This window comes from Ursus arctos, unplaced genomic scaffold (assembly GCF_023065955.2).
Source record: "Ursus arctos isolate Adak ecotype North America unplaced genomic scaffold, UrsArc2.0 scaffold_11, whole genome shotgun sequence".
Lineage (NCBI taxonomy): Eukaryota > Metazoa > Chordata > Mammalia > Carnivora > Ursidae > Ursus > Ursus arctos.
The window spans coordinates 2,026,496-2,045,046 of NW_026622775.1; the positions used below are offsets into that span (position 1 = coordinate 2,026,496).

At 38.7% G+C, this 18,551-nt stretch overlaps 1 protein-coding gene across 1 annotated transcript in view; it reads left to right on the forward strand.

The window, feature by feature from the left end:
• The window catches only part of ARHGEF38 (Rho guanine nucleotide exchange factor 38), a 118,558-nt gene that overhangs the window by 86,854 nt on the left and 13,153 nt on the right, over window positions 1–18,551 (forward strand). The window contains exons 6-10 of the mRNA XM_026499115.3: window positions 3,467–3,666; window positions 6,463–6,596; window positions 11,497–11,601; window positions 13,368–13,490; window positions 16,753–17,064. Of these exons, the coding sequence (XP_026354900.1) occupies window positions 3,467–3,666; window positions 6,463–6,596; window positions 11,497–11,601; window positions 13,368–13,490; window positions 16,753–17,064 (874 nt within the window). The remainder of the gene's footprint in view (window positions 1–3,466; window positions 3,667–6,462; window positions 6,597–11,496; window positions 11,602–13,367; window positions 13,491–16,752; window positions 17,065–18,551) is intronic.

Here is an 18,551-nt window from a genome sequence, read left to right on the forward strand (position 1 = left end):
TAATAAAACAATTACCATTCGTTCATGTTCTTTATATCTTCTAAAATTTGTTAATGGTTCTGTATTTATTTTCACAATTTTTTATTTGTGTCAAATCCTATTTGTTTATTTATGTGTACAGCAATATACAGTTTTTTTTTTCTAAAATTGACTTAAGGTGTTTTAAAAGGAGAGTGAATTGAAAATAAATTCAATAACAGTGTAAATGGTTTGTGGCTACTGTAAAATTAATATTAAATTTAGGATACTTGTGGTCATAAAACAGAGGAAACTCAAAGTAATATGATCAATAGTTAAATGATTATTTTTCCTTCCTCTGTTTTCTCCCTCTAATTAAGATATATGGGTGTACCTCAATGTTCTTTGTCCTCCGCCACAGCTTCTACATTGTTTAAATGTCATTTTTATTTTCATTGTGAGACTGTTTTCTTGTATTTGATGCAAAGCTCTTTATAGCAAAACTGGATGCTGCTAAAACAAAGCCAGCTGTGTTTACTTGACTTTGTAAAGTCCTAATAATTCACAGTGAGATTAGTGTAGCTACTTATAGTACTAAATACTTGCCAAAGTATTCATGACAAGACAGAGGAAGATGAAACAGAATTACAAATTAATGACTACCTTAGTTTTAGCCTAGTGTATATGGAAAATTGTTACTTTGTGTTGGGGATGTATGTGATAATGGGTGCTTGGCTGAGCTGGGTTATATCGCATGTAGGACTCGTTTGCCTCTGCAGTTATCAGAACTTAATCTTACTGGAAGGGATTAGATGGGGCAAATGCCTGGAGTGTCATTATCTTAAAAGACATCCTCTATCTTTTCAACCATATTGCTTGTCTGTGTGATGCAGATACCAGAACATCTTTGCTCATCACTTGGGCTGTCCAAAGTACACGTCTGAGGACTAAAGTGTTCGGGAGATTTCTCATTTTTGAGAAAGCCTTTTGAAATATTTGCATTTGTGACACTTTTAAGAGAAACGGTAATCATTTATAATTGTTGTTATTATCATTTGAAACAGAAAAGAGAGAGACTAGAACTTTGATGTCAAAGAGTAATGGAAAAAGAAGTAATGATAAGATGGGGACACAACTGAAGGTTGAGGTTGGTTTTTTTGAAAGATCTTAATAAGGAAGCAAAGACGCAACTCAGAGATACAAGTATGTCCTCTAATACATCTGGGGGTACTTTTTGTAATTAAAAATTTGAAATATGCATATAACAATAGACCACGCTAATAAACTATCTTATTAAAGTTGAGTTTTCTTTGATTGATTATATTTATATTTTGATGGCATTTTCAGCAATTTTTTGAAGATAAAATAAACTAATATTTGGTGACAGTCAAAGGAAACATGTAGAAAAAATTCTGATCAGATTCATACAGATGATATGACTTCTCCTGGTGTTAACCTTCCATATTCTAGACTTGTTTTTATTTAAGGGAATTATTTCTACTGAACTGTCTAAACTACTGTATTGTTGAAGACTCTCTGCTTGAGATATATAAGAAAATGCTGTATTTCATATTCAAATGTTCTGCTTTTGATACACCATCAGTTAGAAAATATATTTTGTTACTTTTTTTAGCATTCCTAATAGATTTACATATTTTTCTTTTCCCAACCACTTCACCAAGTCTAACCCTCTTGGAAACCAAAACATCTCTCTCTCCTTATCCCCCTTATTCCCTCCTTGCCATTCTGTCTCCTTACATCACTTTTTCCCTTCTTTAAGAGATTTGGTGTAAATGGGTAGAAAGTATGAGATAAATCATATTAAAACAGCTCTTTATTCCCTTGCAGACCTTTAATATTTACTTTGATTTTCCTTTAAAAAAATGTTGCCTTTTGGTTTGCTTCTGTCTTTTTCTATTATAGTATCATTATTCTCTCAGCATGTGATAAAACTCCTCAGTCTATTGTATTCAGGACCACTGTGCAATGTTTGGGGAAAAAATTCAATGTAAAATAAAAGCATTACAGAAAATCTGAAACCTATCACTTCAATCTCCAAATATTCATTGAGAAAATACTATATGTCATGCCAGAGACAGAGTGATGACAGAGAAATTGAGCATACACTGGCAAATAGGGAAACAAAATGATTCCAGAGAGTTGATAAGTGCTACGATAAAAACAAAAATGGGGAGATGTGACAGAGGGTGACTGGTGTGTGTGTGTGTGTGTGTGTGTGTGTGTGTGTGTGTATACGCATGTGTGAACACACACATGATCGTCAGAGTTTTTTAGTTTCTCATTTATCAAATGAAGAGTTCAATTAGATGGTCTCTAAGGGGTTTTCAGATCTTTTCTGATGATAAACTTTTCTGATCTTGTCCAAAGCTTTTTAGATCCATTTCACCATTCCAATGATGTGGTATGTTATCTAGCTACATTAATATTTAGAAATACTAATTGAAGAATAAAAAAATTCACCTACTAGGATTTGAAAACCATCTATATTCTTATTTACTAAAACAAACAAACAAACAAACACAAAACTCAAAAATAAAGCCAAATAAGCAAAAATCCTAAAGGAAAATAACTGGGTGTATCTGTCCACCAGAAGGGATTCAAAGCACAATTTCTAGCCGTGTTCATTTGTAGTGCCTCTTTATTTGCCTCTATGCATAAAAAGGCTTTTAGAAACCACTGACTCCTCACTGACAAATGAATGACAGTGGATTGGACAATGACATGACCACGCTTCTAGCTTTTTCACTTCTCGTGAACTGCTTGGCTAGTTGGAATGGCTCCAATCTCATTTCAGAAGCTCCTAAAGGAAGAGTCAGGCATGAGCGCTCACTTTTGTGTAGTCACTTGAAGATCTGTTGGCTAAAAAGAATTCCGCAAGGAAAATTATGGGAAGTGGTGTGATAGCAATGAGTAGTGATAGTGGTGGTATTAATAATTAATTTAGAGAACTGCTGCATTTATTATAAATCTCTTTTGGGGACTGTGGTAGAACCTCTGTAACATTATGAATTCAACTATTCAATTTGGTAAAAGAGAGGAGACAATACTTTCTTTTGACTGTACTTGGCAAGTCATCTTTTTAAATAACGAATTTCTTTTCCTCACTAATAATCACAAAAATACCATCAGGAAAATGCATTTTTCTTGGTTGTCATGGAAAAATGCATTCTCAAATCGTTCCCCACTATTATTATGAATCTTGCTATTTAAAAAAGGTGTAAATGGAGCATGGATGGAAATCCTGCTTTGAGTCCCTCTTGGACAGATACGTGTTTTCGTGTAGGTTTTTGCTTAGAAGTAGGGTCTTTCAGCCTGGCTTCTTTCTGTCATCCATTGCTCTTGCTTCACTTTTAGAAATTGTGCGCAACGCAATGGAGGAAAAATAAGGAGAAAAACAGTTTCGGAATTAATCATAAAAATCACAAAAATAAAAAGGAGTTAATAAGGCAACTGTCTGTGAAACTGATATTATTTATCTCTATTGTAGAGGCAAGCCAAACTTACTGGACATGGGCTCTTTGATGATCAAACCAATCCAGCGTGTAATGAAATACCCCCTCTTGCTGTGTGAACTCCGGGGCTCCACCCCTCCCTCTCACCCAGACTTCAGGGCACTGGGAGATGCCTTCACCGCGGTGAAAGAAATTAATGTGAACATCAATGAACTTAAAAGACGGAAAGATCTAGGTAAGAAGAGACACGATGAATTGAGTGTTTTCTGTGATTGGAGTATTCTGCTTATACTTCTGAGACTCAGAATATCCAAGTGGTTATAGCAGTTCCAATGATCACGATCATTTGATATCTAGAATTAGAGGCTAAGGAGCAGAGTGCAGTTTTGCCTGGCCAGCTGGATTCAGGAGATCATGAGACACCAAAAAAATGACAAGTTTTTTAAATCAAGCAGCCCTGTACTCGACCTCTGTTGACCTCCTTATGCCTGGTGACATATTGTGAGCTGAAGATACCATAGCACATAGTCCCGCTGTCACTGGTGATATATGTGGGAAGAAGGAGACATGGGGCATGGCCAGGAAGCTGGAGCAGTGAGAAGCTCGAGCCAAATCAGTGGTGAAACAGGCTCAGCGAATCCACCAAGCTCATCTGGTTCTGGCACATGAAGAATGGAGATTTTGTAGCAATAATTGCTCCATTGAAGGGAGCAAGTATATTTCTTTCTCAAATTATGCAATTATTGTTAGGTATTTGTTAGCCAAGATGTAAAATTCATGTCTGAAGTGGAATGTAGATTTCAAAACAGGAGGCATAATTACATGGTTTCCATCACCCCAGATGTAGTAATGCATTGGGATAGATTGTGTGGGTCCTCTGTCAGGGCGATTTGTATCCATAAGTTCTTAATTGGCTTTGCACTTCTAACCTTAAATCTTAATTCAACACTAAAGCAATGGTAGGACGTGGGAGCTAACTGCTCTAACAACTTCATTTATTTTTATTGTTTTTATTTTCTAAATTTTTATTGGAAAAATAGTATTTGTATTAATAAATTAAAATTATAAAGAAGGGCCTAGAGTAAAAAAAATGAAAGTTGTAGAGGAAGAGACACTATAAACAAATTAAAAGACAGTTCATAGGCAAAGGATTACTATCTAGAATATATAACTACTGATATTAAATCAATAATAAAAACATTCTAATATAAAAAAGGTTAATAATAAAGGAAGCAATTCAGAAAGACCAGTACATTTTTAAAGGCTAAGCTTCATTTATACTGAGAGAAATGCAAATTAAAATCACAATGACATACCATTTCCATCCTATCAGATTGGCAAAAAGAAATTGAAGGGCTCATGTTAGGTGCTGAATCTCAGTCTGAAGCTGAGAATGTAGTGAGAACCACCACTATGGAGAATAATTTGGCAATATCTAGTAAAGTTGAAGATGCCCACACCTGACACTCAGAAAATCAATTTCTAGATATTTGAGAAACTCTTTCCCATATACTCATAGGCAGGTATACTAGTAACTACTACTGTTCGTAAAGCAAGAAAATAGCTTACATATTTATCCAGATAATAGGAAAACTGTGTACTGGATACTAAGATACCGCGAGAACATAAAAATTAAAATGCATGTGTCAATTGAATAAATCTCAAAAACACAGAGTTGAGTTTTCTAAAAAGTAAATTACAAGTGACAGAAGAATATATATTTGCAATATGGTGCCATTTTTATAAACATTGAAAACATTCAAAATAATACTATGCATTGTACAAATCCATATACAATACAGGTGTAAAAATAGATACAGATAGAGTCAACCCCATTCTGTAGGATCATAATTCCCTTTAAGGGACCAAAGATGGGGATCAGAGAAACTTCAACTGATTATTTTTATGAAGATAAGCAAGGAGAAAATGTTAGAATTTGACAAGACTGAAAGAAAACTGTTATATTATTCTTTTTACTTTTCTGTTTGCTTAAACTCTTTCACAGTATTAAAGTGGAAAAATTTTCCACTCCCATGATTACAGTTTGCATAGCTGACATTTCATAGGTTTTCTTTAGAGTTACTATGTCTTTTTTTTTTTTTTCTATTTTCTTTCTTCTTTCTCTTCTCCATCTCTCCATCTTTCCTGAACATGTGTGGCACTACAGTCTGCTGGGGGTGGTTTTTAAACTTAATTACATATCATGAACACTCTCTCAGGTAATATTGGCTTTCTTTTCAATAGTTCCCTACTATTCTATTTCTGAATGTGTCATAATTGAGTTAACTATTCCTCTATAGATTAAGTTTTTGATTGTTTCCAATATTGTGCTATTGGGAAAAAAATGCTGTATCAAGCAAAACTTTGTTATGCTTATTATGGAAAGCAGATTCTCTGCACGGACTTCCTGGTCACAGACTATACATTTAGAAGATTCTGCCCAATTTTTCTCCACAAAAACTGTATGGGTTGAAACCTCATCAACAGTGTGTAAGATTGCCCATCTCCTGGCACGCTTACCAAAACTGAATGTTAGAAACGTTTAACACTTTGAACAATATGAGAGGTGTAAACGATCTTAAAGATAAAAAGGTAAAGCTCAGAGAGGTGCTCAACTTACCCCAAATGTCTCAGCTAGTGGAGAGCCCCTCTAGAGTCTGAGGTCTCCTTATGCTGGGTGCAGTTCCCTTAGTGAGGTCTTGATGCTTCATTCTAGAGACCAAAGATAACAAATGTATTATCTAAGAAGAGAGAGAGTTTTTCTCCAGTGTCAGAGATTTCTTTAATGTGGAAGGTAAATGGACCTCGAGCTTTGAGGAGCTCAAGCCCCTGGACAGCTGAGTTTCTGATCAGTGGGTTGGGCAGCTGGGCTCATGCCTGGGCAGTGGGGCCAGAACATACTGCACCTGCATCAGAGGGTCAAAAACCACATAGATTTCTATCTTAAATATGGATCTTGAATTCTTTGGATGAAACACACACTTTCTATGTTGCATGTGTTCAGAGATATGATTGCATTCTTCCATTTCAGTTCTAAAATACAAGAAGAATGATGAGGATGAATCACTTAAAGATAAATTGTCTAAACTAAACATTCATTCAATTAGCAAGAAATCAAAAAGAGTGACAAATCATCTAAAGATTCTGACCAGAGGAGAACCACAGGTAATGTTTCTTCTCCGGCCATATACATCCTCCTGGGGCATATGAATGCTGATACTTTCGTGAGGGTTTGGTTGGTTGTTATCAGAGCTGTTTCTAGAACACTGAGAATTCAAGGTCATTGCCTGATGCTGATCCTTTCTTTCTCCCTCTTTTGGGGGAAATGGAGTGTGGGTGGTTTTGACACTATTTTAACTGTGGTGCTTCTACTCAGGAAGCAAAGGAAAGAACAGGACATGAGGACAGGGGTCAACATGGGATGCCCCAGAAGTCCTAATTCTCACCGTCAACCAGCACATAATCTCACCCAAGGCAATGTCCTCCATTCACCCCTATCTTATCTCTGCTTTTTAAAAACCTCAATTTCTTTTCAGGTTCCCTTAATGTTCATCTTATCTTTATTTCACCTATCTAAAAAAAGAAAGGGGGGGTTAGGTGCGGACCTTAGTGTGATTTTTTTCCTACCTCTATCCTCTTCCTCTCTCCCCACCCCCCATGCACATTATATTACTGGGTAATTGTTTTGTGTCAGCTGTTTAGCCTGCTCTGAACCACTTTCATCTCAACCCCCAATAAATAATGGATGGACTAGCAAATGCTCTCAAACTTTAATGTGTGGAATAATTACCTGAGGAGCTTGCCAAAAGATTCCAGGGCTCCACCCGGTTCAAGGGTGCAACCTAGCGGTCTGTATTTTTACAGAACTCCAGGTGTTTTGAAGCTAAATGACCTTGAAGTAAGTGACAAATGGAACACACTTTGAGAATCACAAGATAGAAAGTTCACGGCCTAGAGATAGTAATTCAGCGGGCTTCTAACCGAAAGCAAGCAGGACAGTTCTTAAGATACTGTATAGTACTTTTTTTCTTCTCATTTGCCTGACTTCATCCCTTATTATGTTAACATCTCTAAGGTTTTTAGTTTGAACTAGAGGCAACTGTATGGTAGTTCAGCATTGGTTTTAGTTGGCTTGTCCTATGTACTTCACTCTTCAGCTGCCAGGGTCTTTTTCCTTTCTCCATTAAGCCTTTGCAGCTTTCTGTCCCTAAGATAGTACTGGCCTCTTCCTCTTCTGAATGCCTGACAAGCTGGCTGAGTGTTTTCCAATCTTGGCACCATGAACATTTGCCAGAGTCAGCAGATGGCAGAAAGTAAGGGCAACGTCCTTGAAGTTATCCAGATCTGGATTAGAACGTCACTTCTGCCACTTAATAAGTATTTGCCTTTGGGCACAAAGCTTAACTCCAAGGGAGTCATCAAGATTACACTAGGACCTACCACATGGAGGGCTCGTGAGGATGAAATGAGGTGACGCCTATGAAGAAAGTACCTAACACAGACAGGAAGCACTCAGTACGCATCGGCTATCATCATCATCACCATCAGCAGCAGCAGCAGCATTTCATATCACTACAGTGTATTACTGTTTACTACCTTTTAACATACAGACTTCCTACTTCTCACGTAGATATAAACTCCTTTATGCATTGCGTATTAGTCAGGTCTTTTACTTTCTGTATGTTATGATGTTTGACATCTTGAAAAAGCTGCAGGCCCTGAGAGATGCCCCTCCCAGGACTAATCCATTCTTAGAGAAATCAAAGGGCTCAGCTGGGATCACTTCCTTCATATGCAAACCAAGCAATCAGGAGTCTATAGCCCCAAACACCTTCTAATCTAACTCTCACACACCAAGCCAGTATTCCTCTGCCTTAAATCATCCTAGGGCCAGGTCCCAGACAAGAAAAGACCACCACAAAAGCCCAAAGCCCATGGGAATTACCCAAACTGGCCAATCCTAAACTATTTATCCTGACCCAGCTATTTCTATTAGGGTTGCCCACAAAAAACATAATAAGGCTCTGGTCTTGATTTTGCCCCTGCTCCTTTCTGCCCTCTGACCAAAACCTAGTGATTGTCCTGTGGCCCAAACGGCATGCAGGGACCTCCTCTTTAGGACTTGTCACTATAATCAACTTCTTCCAAGCCCTGTTTTTGTTTCCTCTTGTGGCTGCACCTACTTTACCATTCCATATCCAATACGGACATTCTTAGAATCCATGGCATGTATCATTCTTGTTAATACCTCTTTATGTTCTTCTAGGGGCTCACTGGGTCCATTGCAAGCAGGAAATAACTCCAAGCCCCTCTCCCAATGCAAAACTATAATATGAGAAGTTTGGGACATTATGGTGTATGGTCATAGATCAGGGAAAGGAAAATCAAGACATTTGAAGTAAAAGCAACAGTAATAAAATTGGACTGGGAATTCAATTTGAGAAGAGACTGCAGCCTCCATAGGCATGTGTAAATGTCATGCACACAATTCTCCCCTACTCTTCAGGTTGTTGCTTCTGACTTAAGACAATTCTATTGAGGAACAACAGCAGGTTTTAATTCTGAGCAAGTTTTTGTAGAAGCCGTTACATTCTTCAACATATTTATCATCGGCTTCTGATATTTTCCAATTGTGAACTAAAAGTGAATTGTAGGTAAAGTGGCCTGAAAGGATATTAATTAGATTTTCCCCTTAATCTTTTGAGAAGATGCCCTGTCAGCAACGAAGCATTTCACTGTTAATCAGAAAATCAGCTGCATAGGCCGAACTGCAGAAGAGATAAATCTCAAATCAGTCAATTTTGCACTTGTCAGCAGCTCAAGTGAAATATTTGGTGGAGTTAGGGTATAAAACTATTACCCAAGAGGAAGATTCCGTTCAATTCATCACACATGTATTGAACTCTATGTACCAGAAACTGTGTTAGAGATCAGGAATACAAAGAAATTCTGAATTCTGACTCCTTGGGTGTGAATACCTACTAACATGGGTAAATTTCTTTAATTTTCTATATTATTTAGGGTAAAGGCCAAGCTCCTTTCACAAAGAGATTCCAAAACAAAGTAGCTTAAGCTGGATAGTCATTTATTTCTCTTTCCTATAATAGTCCTAAGATGTGAGTCCAGACAGGCTCTGCTGCACAAATTTCTTTAGGAACCCGGCTGTCTCCAATTCGGTGCTGTGCTGTCCCCCAAACATTCTGTCTCCATCTGCTGGGTTGAAGTTGGGTCACTGCTGTGTCTTCAGTATTGTCCCAAGGACAATGCTGTAAGGCCAAAATTCAGAAGTGAAATATATCACTTAACTAACATCTATTTACCCAAACAAGTTACGAGGGCAGAACGAGCTGCTGCCGGGGAGACTGGAAAAGGTAGTCTCCAGCAGGGTAGCCATGTGTCCAGCTTAAACCAGAGGTGCAAAGCTTGTCAGGAAAAGTATGACAAGAAGAACAGCAGCTATCTCTGCCACAGCTCCCAAGCTTCTGTTTATCTCTAAAATGGGATTAACTGTGGCACTTATGCCAGAGAGTTTTTAAAAATTAAAATGAGAAAAGCAGGTTTTAGCACTGTGTCTGGAACATAGTTTAGTGTTTAATAAATGTTAGCTATTATTATTACTAAGACAAAAAATACTTAATCTCAAATGCTTGCCATTTATCAGTGGATAGAATCACTTAAATAATTAACTAGTGTTGTGAGAGCACATGGGGGACCAATTAATTTTCTACGGTGAAAAGAATAGGAATTCAAGAGAGGTTTCACAGAAGGGGTGAACGTTGAGTCCTTAAAAAAATTAAACAGAATTTTGCAAGGCAAAAAAAGGGACAGCAGCATATTCCAGCAAAATAAAGCAGCACAAGAAAGGCTTGGCTATAGGAACACAGAACTGCACAATATTTCTCATACTCTGATCCTTGAATCTCTTATTTTAGAATCATCTGGATCCCTGCCAAGATACACAAAATTATAAAATAGCTGGTGATGGGTCGTTGAAAACTGCATTTAAAATAATCTGCCCCAGCATATTGTTCTATACATCAAACTAGATTAGAGCAGAGAGATCCTAAGGCAGACGATACTGAATGTTATGTGAATTACAAGGAACTAGGCTACCTATTTAATCAAAAGCTTTTTAGATAAACAATATGAAGGCGTTTAAAAATAAAATAAAATATGACCATTTTCTGTGCATTCAGTTTTAAGGTCAACCATCCCCCCCCCAAGGTCAACCACCTTAAATTAACAAACCTATAAACTATGAACAGAGCGCAGCTATGGTCACTACCCAGTACCAAACTGAAGAATGCCCACCAGGCGCCACAAATCATTTTCAGGCTCACACAGATTTTGCCAGCATGAAGCTGGTCCTGCTCTTCGGTCACCATTTTGATAGCCAAGAAGTACTTCTCACCATTAATAATAATTATGGTCTTATCAATAAAATAAAACATCAAAAAATAACTTAAACACATGTGACCACTGCCTTAATTCTGCCGGGTTTTCCCCACAGAAGGACTCTTCTGGCCAAGATCATACTCAACCTTTCAAATTTGAGTTGGTAAAGAATTACTGCATTTCTTTAGCCAGGAAGCTAAGTTTCTTTTCTAAATAACCATTGTGAACTTAACTGGGATGAGTCATAGCAACAAAACAGTAAGTTCCGGTAAAGGGATGCAATGTGTATCTTATTTTAATTTTGATTTTTTTATTGTATTAATCATTTTATGAACCCACAAATGGGGCATAATTTCAGAGTATGTATATAACATATGCCGTTAGCAACTGCAAAGGAAAGTTGCACCTCCTGCAGCTACCATCACACAGACGACGCTCCGTGAAAGCTGGACAGCAGATTAACCAGCAGCAGCGGCTTCGCTACACTAACTGAAGTTTCGCCGTGTGCTCAGACACAGCAAGCACCGCGCTAAGGTGGTCAGCATGACATGGAAGGTTGTCATCTCATAAAGGAGCCTCTTTGGCATGTGCTGGACTAATACAGCCTGTGACATTTCTTTAAAGCACAAGATTTATTTGAGTTATAAAAATAATTTCATCTTCACTATAGGTGAAAGACAATACCTTTAACAGAGAAGAAAAGATGTTTAGATCTTTAGAAAAGACAGTGAGGCATTGCGTGAAGAACATTTCACTCTGTCTTCAACATATCCAGGTAGGTAAGACACAACCGTTTCCAGTGTTTCTAGGACAAGGTATTGATGTCCACGGTTATTCTGAAGAGTGAATGTGAATGTTCATTCATTTATGTGATGGAATTTATATGATAAAAGTCACTGATATTATATCAAGTTTGGGAGGCTGCCGCTGAGGGAAGCCAGTATAAAGATGTAGATTTTGTTCTTTGTTCCCTTATCTGTTCCCGCATTCTCCCAATTCAAGTCACCACACTGTAGGACATTAGCTCACGTGATTGCCACGTGGTGTTGGACCATCAGCACGCTTTCCTTATAATAGAGATGAGTTCATTAATGCAAAATTGATTTGGCAGAAATTTTCTTTATTTGTTGAATTATACTAACGTATCCCTTTCTAGTACTTAAAACACATATTTGCACATTTAAAAGTGGGACTGAAAGAAAAAACAAAATCAAAGGTGGACATAAAACGAAATTAGAGGAGGACTAAAGAGCAAAAAGAGCATAACATAAAGGCCATGTAAAAACCACAGAACCCCACATGTGGATCTCAAATTTAGCTGTAAGTCTCTGAGAAGCCAACTTAAAAAAGGACATACGATCACACAACCCTATATGAACAGAGCACCTCTATTTATTTTATAACTGGTATTTTATAATGCCTCCTTTGGAGTTCTGAATGAAATTCACAGGTAATTTCTGTCGGTAGGTAGGTCTACATAAAAGAAAATGTAAAGGAAAATAAATTCTGACAAAATAATAAGAACTACAATATGCAAATACTCCCAGACAACCGTAGTAGAAGACAAAAGCACTCCCACTAATTTCCAATCCCCCAGAAAGTTTTTCTGCCCTCATTGAGAATCACTGACTTCATCAAACCAATTGAAGTGCAGTATAATTATAATCAGTAGAGAGAGAATGGATCTCATAAAGAAGACATAGCGTCCTTAACAACATCTTGATAATGGTCATGACTGGGAGACATAGATAAGCAGTAGAATTCCATGTAACTCAGTTAACACATGACGCCCTTCCCATTTTACAGTTTTTATCTTGGATATCTATTTTTGGAAGCAGATGTTTGCATGCATAGGTAAATTCTTATACCAACAGAGGATTAGGTTAACAGGCATGATGATTTGGAGAAAAGGTTCTATGTTATGTAACCAACAAGCCACATTCTTTTCTCACTTATTAACTGATGCAAAGCCTGACTTTACAATCAGCTTTGCTAATCTCTTCCTAAAGCTCTGCTTTCTGTGAAAAGAAAACCAAAACTTAGTTATAAGACCAGAGAGCAGTGGGAACTCTGTCCTTCACAGACATTTCATGAAGTGAATGCATCCTGGGAATATCTACAGGAAAGTCTTCTATTTCCACTGGCCAATTCAGCAAAAACATGAGCATCTTCTTTTACAAAGAGCAGTAAATTCACTAAGGAAAACTGAAGACATAAATCAAAAAGGAGTGATTTCTAAAATAAGGGCTTCAGTAAGAACTGAATGCTGAAGAATGGCCAATGAGGGAACTTAAGCTGGAGTCCCACTTAATAAAGAAGGTGTCATACAGAGCAGTAGGAGAAAGTGACAGGGGGAAAGGAAGAAAACAGATTGTTGTAAGTAACCTCGTTGTGCAGAGTATTCATGACTTTCTTTCCTTCCTTTTTTTTGTTTTCTCTCGTAATGGGGGGTTATGATGATGAAGTACACACTTGGGATACATTTAATTGTACGGAACTTCAGAACTTTGCCCATTTTGTGACTTTGTTCGTGGGTTTCAGGAGGCCATGCCCTTAGCGCTGCAGAGTGTGATGGAGCTCCAGGAGATCTCATGCAACAAAGATAAGGAGGAGAGGAGCCATTCGGAGGCCCCAAGTTATGCCCCAAATCCCTGTGGTGACTTTGTAAGTTATTTATAGTCACAGATAAATTAGAAAGTAGGGTTAGAAGAAAAGCTGCTTTTTATTTGTTTTTCTGGAGTTAGAAATAAAACATGCACTAAAGCAAATACGAATATCAAAATCAGTAGGTTTAAACAGGCAGGGTTTTTTAAATTATTATTAACTATTTTAAAGTGGTATTAGTGAAGATTTTTTACTCTGATAAAAACTCAAGAGGGTCCCAGACCCTAGGAGTAGTCAGTGTCTGTGTAGCTTTTATTTTATTTATTTATTTAAGATCTTATTTATTTATTTGACAGAGAGGGAGAGCACAAGCAGGGGTAATGGCAGGCAGAGGGAGAAGCAGGCTCCCTGCTGAGCAAGGAGTCCTACGCAGGGCTTGATCCCAGGACCCGGGGATCATGATCTGAGCTGAAGACAGATGCTCAACGGAACCACCCAGGCGCCCCTGTGTAAATCCACATTTAGTATAAGTCTGCATGTGATAGATCACAGATTTATCAAGTTGGCAAGCTGTGATTTTCCTAACAGAGTCTCTGGAAAAGTCCAGAGTCCTTACAGGAGGACCGAAGATACTCTCTGAAGACATGACTTTTATTAACACACTATATACTGGAAAGTAAAGCCTTCTTATTGAGAAAGGGCTTTTAACCTATGAGTCACATGCCTTCTGTTCTGTGGTAAAATATTTGTTTTCTATGAGATCTATAAAATATACAAAATTATAAAACATAGTCTGGAATCCTAACAACATGCTTAAGCCTAGAAATACTTGGCTGGTACATTAGTTTGAGTAGTACTGATTTTAATTTCGTATCTTGTGTTGCATAGGTATTATTACATCATAGTACTACGTTATATAGAAGCCATAATAGGCTCCTTCATCATCTTGAAGGTCCTTGAAAGTGGCAGTTTTGTGTTGGCATTATTGGCATTTTGGGTCCGATAGCTCTTCATTGAGAGGCCCTTGTGTTGGAGGATGTTTAGCACTCCTGGAGTACCAGGCTCTAAATCTCAGTAATGTCCCCCCAGTCTCAAGTCGCGGCATCCAGTGAGTAGCCCCACCCCCCAGTAGAAAACACTCAGAGGCATCTTATTTCATGGCACTGGGGAATGGAAAGTCAGGATTACATCTGAACTAAAATGATCGATTAGATAAATGAGAGTGAGAGAGCAAGAGACAGAGAGAGAGAAGTTTTTACGATGGATGTTAAATGGAAACAGTGTGGCTAGTTCTTTATACATTTTCTGGGCTTAATTACAGGCAGCACAATTTAGAAAAGTCCTTAACGGTTTGCTCTTTAGTTTAATTCCAATGTATTAAGTCGATAAGTATTTATTGAGCACTATGTAAGAGCATGGTATACAGCTTCTCCTCAACAAGCATGTCCAGAATTTGATGGAAGAAGAGCTGTGTTCTTCTCCTTGCATGAAACCACAAGATGATAAATTGAGCTAAATTAAAATAATCATTAGAATGATCAATATAAAAGTAACTTTTTTTACTTATGAGTACAGTAAACTCCTTTTTAAAAATCAAATGTTAATAAGAATTCAAAAATCTATCTAAAGGCAGAGCAGTGTTTTTATCTAACCTTGAAAAATACTTATCTACTTTGAAAAGTACTTGCCTACATGTTTTGAATAGGAAAAAATATGAAAAGAAAATCTGATTCTTATTTGTTCCAATCATAATTCCTATGTCCAGCTGAATCAGAATCGGTTTCTCTCTATGGTATATCCTGTGACCATAGACGTATATATATACACATATATATACTACACACACACACACATATATATATGGCATACATATATATAGTAATTATGTTGTAATATCGTAATTGCCTGTAGAATCCAGTCAAGTTACAATACAGTAATTTATCAGAACCATAAACAGATTCTTTGCTTAGTCAAAGGACTCATTAAACAGTCTGCAGGTGTATATTGATTATTTTATAAGCTAGACATCAAATTTTATCTGTGTAGTCTATTGCTAGTGCCAGTAAGAGATTGGTTTCCTTTCTCTTGTAGATTTCCCATGAGTTCAGACAAAGTTACCAGAGGCTGTTTAATTAATGAAAGCTGCTGCTCAGATGCTGATTCCCTAGGACATCTTTCAGGGCACAAAGAGAAACCTACTTCTAAATTGCTGTAACAATCATGTAGCCTACGCATATATGATAAAGCGTAAAGTCGGCAGTCACCAACATAAGATATAGTGCGCTTCAGAATAGAGGGGGAAGAAAGAGAAATAGAAGAAAGTAAGTCCAGGATGCTCAGGTGCTGGCATGGGGCTGGGGGTTAATATGAAGTTCATTTTCAATGACTCAGACCTAAAAATGTAACAATTTAAGAAACAGAACCAGCATCAACCTTCAATGTACTTAAAGAGAAAGCAATAATTCTATTGTCATTTCTATCACAGCAGCAAAATACCTATAATAAGGAGGTACTTATCTGTATAGGATATAAAGTTCCTCTACCCAAAATAAGTCATCAGGGTAACCAGGGAATTGGGCAGATGTGGGAGGTACAGGATACAGTCTCTTCTAAGACTACCTTCCTTTTATTGTCAGCAAATGAAGGGAATTGTATGGTGAGTCATTCGCACAGTCTTAGTGATCAAAGACTGGAGTCTCTGCCTCCCACCCCATGTGCTGGAGTAACTCTGCTGGGTTCTGGGATTAGAAAAGAGGGGAAGGGGAAAGTGTGGAAGGAGATGACCCCAATGACAAAACCAATGGCTGTAGGGAGAAAGATGGAGTGCATCTTGGGTGTGCAGGCTTTAACTTTGGTATTCCTCTTCTTGCTCACTCTTTGCATTCAGTATTAGAGTCTAGAGTCCCTGTTCTAAGTTTTTGAGCAAGTTTAGCTAGACAAAAAAAGATCACATCCTCTAAGATTTTATTTATTCATTTGAGAGAGAGAGAGAGAGAGAGAGAGAGCATGAGCAAAGGGGAGAGGGTGAGGGAGAAGCAGACTTCCCGCTGAGATGGGAGCCAGATATGGGACTTAACAAGGGTTGGGGGGGGGGGCTTGATTGGGGAGCTCAATCCCAGGACCCAGAGATCACGACCTGAGCCAAAGGCAGATCTGAGCCACCCAGGCACCCCTGATCAACACATCGCCTCTTAACTTGGCTACATACTTTCCTGTCTTCCTCTGAGCTCCCGCAGGGAGGAAGTAAGCCTACTGGTGATAGCGCGGGACATGTATTGGTTGCTCCCGACTCTGTCACAGGATTGCTTTTCTCTCTCGGCAGGCAGCCCATTTACACAGGCTCGTCCTGGTGCCCCTGTCGGCCCTGCTGTCCTTATTCACAGGGCCTCAGAAGCTCATCCAGAAACGCTACGACAAACTGTTGGACTGCAACAGCTACCTACCTCGGGCAGCAGGAGACGAGTCAGACTTGGCCAAAAAGGAGTATGAGGCCCTCAATGCCCAGCTCGTGGAGGAGCTCCAGGTGTTCAACCGGGCGGCTCGGAAGATTCTGTGGAACTGTCTCTGCAGTTTCGTGGCTCTCCTCGGGGACCTGACCCTCTCGGCTCAGCAAGTGTATTTCACAGTGGCGCCGGTAAGCACCGGGCTAGCTAAGCCAGCAGGACCTGCTAGGAACCACGGCCGCGTGAAACGGCCCCGCGCATGGTGCGCATGCGTGCCGTGCGTGACGTGCGTGTGCGCACGCGCCCGCGCGTGGGGGGCGGGGCGGGATTTAACTGAAGCCGGTCACACAGTCTTCCCGTTTCTTTCTCTTTTCTCCCCAGGAATGTTTCCTAGTTCAGGTTTAGTGTGACTTGTACACCTTTGTTCTTCTTGGAGGTTTTTTTTTTCAAATGCCGGACACCTTTTAGCTCCGCCTGCTCGAGGCTCTGCTGAAGCTTATCAATTTGTATTTTGTATTCTCTTCCTAGTCAGTGGTTCCTCAGTGCTAACCGTGACTGTGTAAGACGTGGATCCAGAAAGAAGGCCATCTCAGTGGAACGACAGAAACAGGCTACCTGTCCAGTCTTTCTTGCAATGGAAAACAGTCTAGGATGTGTGGATGTGTGATCACGTGTGTGTATTTAGTTTTCCATTAGGATATGATTTTATGACTATTTCCCTGAAGAAGAAGAATGATATTTACAAGCTAGTATCAACTTAAGAAAATCAGTGTGGTTTCTTTACCCTTCATTTCAATTAGTTCTTCTTCAGCTGGTTAGATATTTAATGGACAACATTAGGAGGAAAATTAATTGTCCTGACTTTATTTTTTACTGTGTATTTAATTAACTTTTAACTTATCATTTGAATTAAATTAAGTTGAAAAAGCAGGTGCTACATTTACGTGGTTCAAAAGGCAAAACTACATAAAAATGTATAAGCAGTCTCACACAGACTCCCATTCCCTAACCACCCATCCCCTACTGCCAGTCCCATTGTTACTAGTTTATCCATTCAGGGTTTCTTCATGCCATTAGAAGTAAATGAAAATACGTATGTATTGTTTCCTATAGAAAACTAGGATATTCCAGCACCATCCTGCCATTTGCTTTTTTAACTTCCTGGGGATGCATCCATATGTTACCATAGACTGTTATGCCTGGTTTGTATCTCATAAAAATGGAATCATACATTTTGTATGGTTTTTTGTATCAACCTGCTCCTACTAATGGATATATGGATGATTCCAGTTGTCTAAAACTGTGTAACAAATTATATCAAACATGGCAGCATGTAGCAAGCAATGGTCATTTATTACTATTGTCTTTCATGGTTCTGGAGGTTCCCTGGGCTCACGGCAGTCATTCTCAGTGTCTCTGTGAGGTTGCAGTCTCATCATAGCTGGGGCTAGAGTCATCTCAAAGACTTCCTCAAGCCTGTGTCTGGGGTGGAAGATGGGTTGATGATAGAAGACTCAAATAGTTGGGGAACGAGGACAGTTGGGGTTCCGTAGACCTCCCCCCACCTGATCTTTCAACCTGGTGTTTTGATATACTGGCTACAGTGCAACTGAACTTCTTCCATGGCTACTAAAGTCTCTCAGAGTGAGTGTCCCAAGAGAAACCCGCAGAAACCTCA